Source organism: Zea mays, chromosome 2 (genome assembly GCF_902167145.1).
Source record: "Zea mays cultivar B73 chromosome 2, Zm-B73-REFERENCE-NAM-5.0, whole genome shotgun sequence".
NCBI lineage: Eukaryota > Viridiplantae > Streptophyta > Magnoliopsida > Poales > Poaceae > Zea > Zea mays.
The window spans coordinates 197,099,822-197,105,737 of NC_050097.1; the positions used below are offsets into that span (position 1 = coordinate 197,099,822).

The 5,916-nt window shown below is 40.8% G+C and overlaps 1 protein-coding gene across 15 annotated transcripts; it reads right to left on the reverse strand.

Moving 5' to 3' along the window:
- Positions 1-374: 374 nt before the first annotated feature.
- LOC100283396 (oxidoreductase) lies at positions 375-3,947 on the reverse strand. 15 transcript variants are annotated; one of them, XM_008669801.3, is made up of 9 exons: positions 3,628-3,944; positions 3,378-3,437; positions 3,272-3,275; positions 3,130-3,199; positions 2,937-2,988; positions 1,426-1,485; positions 1,187-1,264; positions 1,035-1,107; positions 377-767 (listed from the first exon to the last, which is right to left on the reverse strand). In XM_008669801.3, the coding sequence occupies exons 1-9, from the start codon at positions 3,740-3,742 to the stop codon at positions 704-706; spliced, it is 576 nt and encodes a 191-aa protein (XP_008668023.1). In that variant the 5' UTR covers positions 3,743-3,944; the 3' UTR covers positions 377-703.
- Positions 3,948-5,916: the final 1,969 nt, after the last annotated feature.

Genomic DNA, 5,916 nt, shown 5'->3' on the forward strand with positions numbered 1-5,916 from the left:
TCCTTGCTGCTCCACAACATCATGCTCCTCGACTCGTGACGCCGATAGTGGGGAGAGCAACGCCCGGAAAATCTCGCTCTGTTACCAGACTCATTCGTGTTTCTATCAGATGCATCCAAGACATATTTAATCTTGTAGACATATTTTTCTTTGCTACTTGTATACTATCATTTTTATGTAGTAGTTGCTTTAGGAATTAATTTAATCTTAAAAGTGTGACCAACAGTGTCATCATGAAACTAATAATAAACTCTACTTAGGTTGTCTCCAGGCCTCCAGCATAGTCCATATCTCACTCTTATTTTGAACTCTACTCTGTAAAATGTACAGTCTACCGTACAAAACAATATTTCGCAGCATCAGACATACTAGAATATGTTGAACAGTGTCTCTAAGAGAGCCCTGATGCAAAACACTGGTCCAGTTTATTACAGTTGCTATCACAGTAAAGATTACAGAGGACAATTTAGCCACAAAAAAAACAGCATACCGTGGGAGCCCCCGATCACCTATAACTCCATCAGATGGGTAAGCATCTAAAAGAAGGAACTTAAGGCTATAACTCCATCAGATGGGTAACCATCTGAAAGAAGGAACATAGGCTAGTGATTCTTTCAGAGCAAATGTTAAAATGTTACACAGATAGGTGAAAGGAAAATGCTCCGGTACACCGTCCTTCATCTTCTAAAGTTCATGTTGGCATTCATGTTGGTGGCTGCCAAGTCCCTGGCTTGAAAGTGGCACCAGTTCCCGTTGGTTCAGTATACCTAAAGATAAATAGACATGATTTTGAAATTAGAATTAATTAATGTAATCAGATGAAGACGCGCGCAAAAGATAAAGGCAATAGCAGATTGTTGTTTCTCATGTAGCTCCTACATCTAAATTGAAGTTTTCAATACTTCTGCAATACCTAAATCGAAGTTTGACCATAATATAGCTAGTAATACTTAAATAAAACGGCTACAGAGTAAATAACATGTCTTCACAACTACATACAACAATCGCAGAAAGAACTTTGAGCTGGAATGCACCTCTCATTGTCTGTCGTAGCATCTTCTGTATGAGTTGTGTCCTTAGGCCTATCCTCAGGTCCTAGAGTGTTAACTAAAATGTCATCGTGCATTTCAAAAGTAGTCACACTTATGTTCCCAGCGAGAAACATAGTTAAATAAGAAAACGTTACCTTTCTGCTGATCTGGAGGAGTACCCGAGAACTGCTGCTTCACGAAACTTTGGAGATTTGGAGATTCAGCTTTCCCTGCTTTTCGAGGAACATCATCACTCAAACAATCAGGAGGAGAAAAACAAAGGAATCATGAGATTTGTTTCCCTTTCACCAAGGCAACAGGGAGAAACTACAATGGAAACTGATAGTACAAAGAACTGTATCTGTCAAGTATCACGACAGGGTAAGGAACATACCAATTTTCTTGACTGGTTGGATACCAGTTTTTCTTTCCTCTTCTTCTTTCTTTTTGAGAACTTGATTGAACATAGATTCAAATATGTTAGTGGAGAAAAACACACATTATTGGCCATCAAACTAAAAAAAGATGACAGCTTTATGAATAACCAAGGTTAATGCAAAATTACATGCATGAGAATCTTGATCCTTGAAGAAACAAAACTTAAAAGAAGCTGTGACAAACATATGCTGGTGTGAATCAGATCTTTTACCGCGATGCAAGTCTTCAACTAGAATGAAAGCTTCATAGCTGCAAACGTATCCAGTATATTACATTGTAACAACTATTCTCTACAAAATTCAGGCCATAAACAATACGCCAGCACTTTCAACATATTTTTCGTGAATAAATTTAAATAGATATATAGCAGACATCATCAAAATTCAGATCGTGAGTAGGGATGGGAGTTTTGCATTCCTAGGACATTGGATCAACCCAATACTCGATTGAACAAATCCAAATATCAAAGGAAGGGATGCGGGATAGAAGTTAGCTAGCTAAGTAGCTAACTGGCCCACAACTATATGGTGTCAGAGCTTACATCCCTAATCACGAGGTTAACAAACCAAATTTTGAGTGCACGACAGCATGTCCTGTTACTTTTATAATCACCAATCACACACCAAAACAACTGACTGTTAACGTTATTCTAATTCGTAGATGGAATGCTTGCAAAGTTGTACTCCCTCTATCCACAAAAGGATGCAGCTAATGGGACAAAAGGATGCAACTGTGGGATTTGTGCAAGTCAAACTAGTTTGACCAAGTTTATAGTGAATAATATTAACATTTATGTCCCTAACTAGATTTACTACGAAAATATATCTCATAATTAATTTTATGGACAGGCTTGGTGCAGCGGTGAGAGTTGTCTCACTAGAGTCATCAGGTCACGGGCTCAAAGCTCTTCGTATTTGTAGGGAAAGACTTGCCTCGGTTTATCCCTTTCCCACACACCACTCATGTGGGAGCCTCCGGCACTGGGTCTGCCATTCTACTTATCTTACCATAAAGGTTAATACTTCTTGGTATAATTATGGTCCAACTTCAAACTGTTTGGCTCCTCGAAAAGTGAAAATTGCACCCTTTTGTGGATGGATGGAGTAATAGAGATCAAAGTTTTCAAGTGATCATGTCTCATACAACCTTGTTGACGATCCTAGCACAAAATACAATACAGTTTCTATTTACAAAATAAGAATTTAGCATCAAATACAAGAAACACACATATCTAACCAGCATTTTATTTCATTTCTCTTAGCCTTGTCCAGTGAACGGTATGGAAAGTAGCATACAGTGCATATTATGATACATATGGGCTACTATAAAGTAGTTGAGGCAATTAACATGGGTTACTCAACTGCAAATGCCTAAGAAAACATGTTTGGGCTCTTGCTCACTGCACACAGTGAGGCTTATTAATAAAATCATACATGAGTACACAAGTAGGAAACACCGCATACATACGCTGAATGTTTTGCTTGACACGTTCACGTCTTGCCTCCAGCTCAGCCAATTCCTGGAAGGTACTATGATATATCAGCATCAGATGCAATGACTATGTTGCTCTCCTTGTAAAGTTTGGATTGACAATACAATAAAAGGGAAGACCTAGAAAAACTTTGAATGACAATGTGTTGTTTCACATTCTTGCTCTTACCTCTGGTGTTGGAGCTTTCTTCCTTTGGCCATTCAGCCAGCAAATCCACTCGACTACAAGCACGACATGACTATGAGATGTTGTATATGCAATCAACAAATCCAAGTACATAATAATCTAAAATCAAGGCCACAATCCATACATGCCTGCAAACACGGTGCCGTAGCAGTTACATTAGGATTCTTCACTTCTTCAGTCACATCACAACATCCTCATCGGGAAAATGAGCAGGAAGGGAGGAAGGTAACCTGGAACGGTGGTCGAGTCCTGGTCTGCGCCCTTGAACTCCACCCAGCGCCTCTCCTTCACTGTTCCCTTGTTCCGCAATCAAGAACAGCATGAAGAAGAAGAAAAAGCAACCGCATCGAGATTTGCTTAGCCGGCATTCACGTGCCTTCCTCCTTGCCAGAGGAGACCGGGAGCGGGGAAACTAGAGGCAAGCTCGTGCAAGTAGGGGTAACAGGGGGTAGGATGAGCGGGGTGGACGGGGACACGTACTTGTGCCGTCGACCTCCTCAACGCGGGTGAAGTAGCGGTTGCCGGCCTTGTCGACGCCCACCTGCGTCCGCGATTGGAACATGCCGAGCAGCCGCGACAGCAGCCGCTTCGACATCGCAGCTTCCGGATCTTCCCCGCTCCTGCCTCGCTAGAAATGGTCGCCCTGTCCCCTATCTGTCGCCTGCGCCTCGCCGGAACCGGTCGCCACTTCCGTCTCCGTAGCCGTCGGCCTGCCGCCAGCGAATCAGTATGGGTGTCTGGTCCACAGACGGCGCACAACGCCATAGCTCAACTGGTTATTAGGTTGGGCCATGTTTGGGCCGTTTCCAGGGTAGGACTTGCAGCCCAATAGTCATTGCAGGACGGGAGAGCTGGGAAGTGGTCAGACGATGGCGCGAAGCTCCGTATCGCGTAGGCTATGCGCAATTGCGTCGTTCTTCATCTCCTATCCGTCCTAATTTACAATTTGTTTGAATTTCTCTATCAAATTTAATTAGCTTATCTTATTCAATTTTTTGCGAAAAATGAAAAGTAAAGTTACATTTAAAATATATTATATACTAAATGATATCACAGTAAAAAATAATAATAATAACAGATTTGTTTGAATACTAGTCAAATTTGAATTAAAAAATCAAATGAATTATAAATTGGAACGGAGAAGTTTTTGTATGTTTAGGGCTACTTTGAGAACCTCAAATCCCTTTTGGGATTAGAGGGTATTGAGGTGGAAATGAACTAATTTTCTCTTCAATCCCCTTCAGTCCTGAAGAGGATTTGAGTTTTCAAACTAGCCTTTAGAGAGTCTATTGGAGGATTTTTTTTATCTAAATCTCTATTCTGATGGAATGTAAAGACTCACGAATTTATTTGAAAAAAACATTACAGATCACTGTAAAAAAAGGTCATGGCTACATTAGACCGTCTCCAACAATTCATCCATTTTTTCATTGTTTTGCATTGCATACTACACATTTTGCAGAGTGGGGTTTAAATATAAGGCTATGAATGTGTAAGATGCTGGAGATAGTTTTTACGTAGCAATGTTATAGAGCTCTATTCTAAAAAATATAGTTAGTTAGAATATAGATATATCAAGATAAATTAGTTGGTTAGAGTATGGAGATTTCTTTGGAGCTGCTCTATAACATTGCTGCGTAATGTAGCCATGACATTTTTTACAATGATATGTGCCATCTTTTTCAAATAAATTCGTGTATACAATGTGATATATAAAAAATAACGAAACACTTTTAAAACATTAGTTTTGTGCATCGTTTGTGTTATCTTTCATATCGCTTTCTGTTAGAGGGTCCTTCCTCGCCGCTCTCAGGAGGACTTAAATCCAAGTCCAAATCCAAGTCCATGTAGAGTGCATGGAAGATGAAGTCCCCACCGCCACCCGCCATCTCTACAAACTCAAAGTCATCAGAGGTGGGGAGATGACCGTATGACACGGTCGAGGCGGGAAGGTGTTGAGGCTACTGCTAGAACCACCGCAGTAGGACATCATTTCTGTGTCATATAACGTAGAGAGCTCTACGTAGGACGCGAAGAAAGCCGACAGATTGTCATACGAGGGGTTGAACCTCATATAGATCACGATCTGTCGTCTTATTTCATTAACTTTAGAAGGCGGGGCGAGCTTGTGTCCCTCATGCCGCCCGCATGGGGTGAGGCTGAGGGGCACCGAGGGCTTCCAAGATGGTGTCGGGGTCTCCGACGAAGGAGGTCGGGCAGGTGTCACTCTGACCATATTGCCTTCCTGGCTGATGACGAAACCGAGGTTTCCAATGTGAATGGCCGCTCCGGGGGTATCGTCTATGTGCGGCCGCCTGTAGGATCTAGGACACTAGCTAGAGGGGGTGAATAGACGGTTTTGACTAAAATCAACCATACTAGAGAAATTTAATCCATACAACAAGAGATATAAATTCTCTAACTAATACAAGTAAGCAACCAATAAGAAACAACATTAACAAAGCTAAAAATGAATGGCAATTCAATTGTTGGGGACTTGTTCTCAAATGCTATGAGTTAAGAACAAGACAACATAAATGTTAATGGTTAAAGGCCTTCGTCCTACAAAGCATTATCTCTCTCAGGATATAATGATCTTCAGACGAAGGTCATGAATGACATACCTTCATCATTTCAATATGTAATGGAAAGCAAAAGCATGAATTACGTATAAAGAATACGAACAATTATCTTAAATCGTTAGATTATTTGTACCATGAATAAACATTAACAATATCGAATTACATTTGTACCTTCGGCTTGATAGAA

Excerpts from the sequence above, each read along its gene's own strand:
- LOC100283396 (XM_020547752.1), bottom strand. The coding sequence starts at position 3,912 with ATGGCGTTGTGCGCCGTCTGTGGACCAGACACCCATACTGATTCGCTG. Across the intron at positions 2,989-3,129 it reads AGAAAGCTCCAACACCAGAG|GAATTGGCTGAGCTGGAGGC; the intron begins GTAAGAGCAAGA and ends AGTACCTTCCAG. Across the intron at positions 1,265-1,425 it reads CCAACCAGTCAAGAAAATTG|CAGGGAAAGCTGAATCTCCA; the intron begins GTATGTTCCTTA and ends TTCCTCGAAAAG.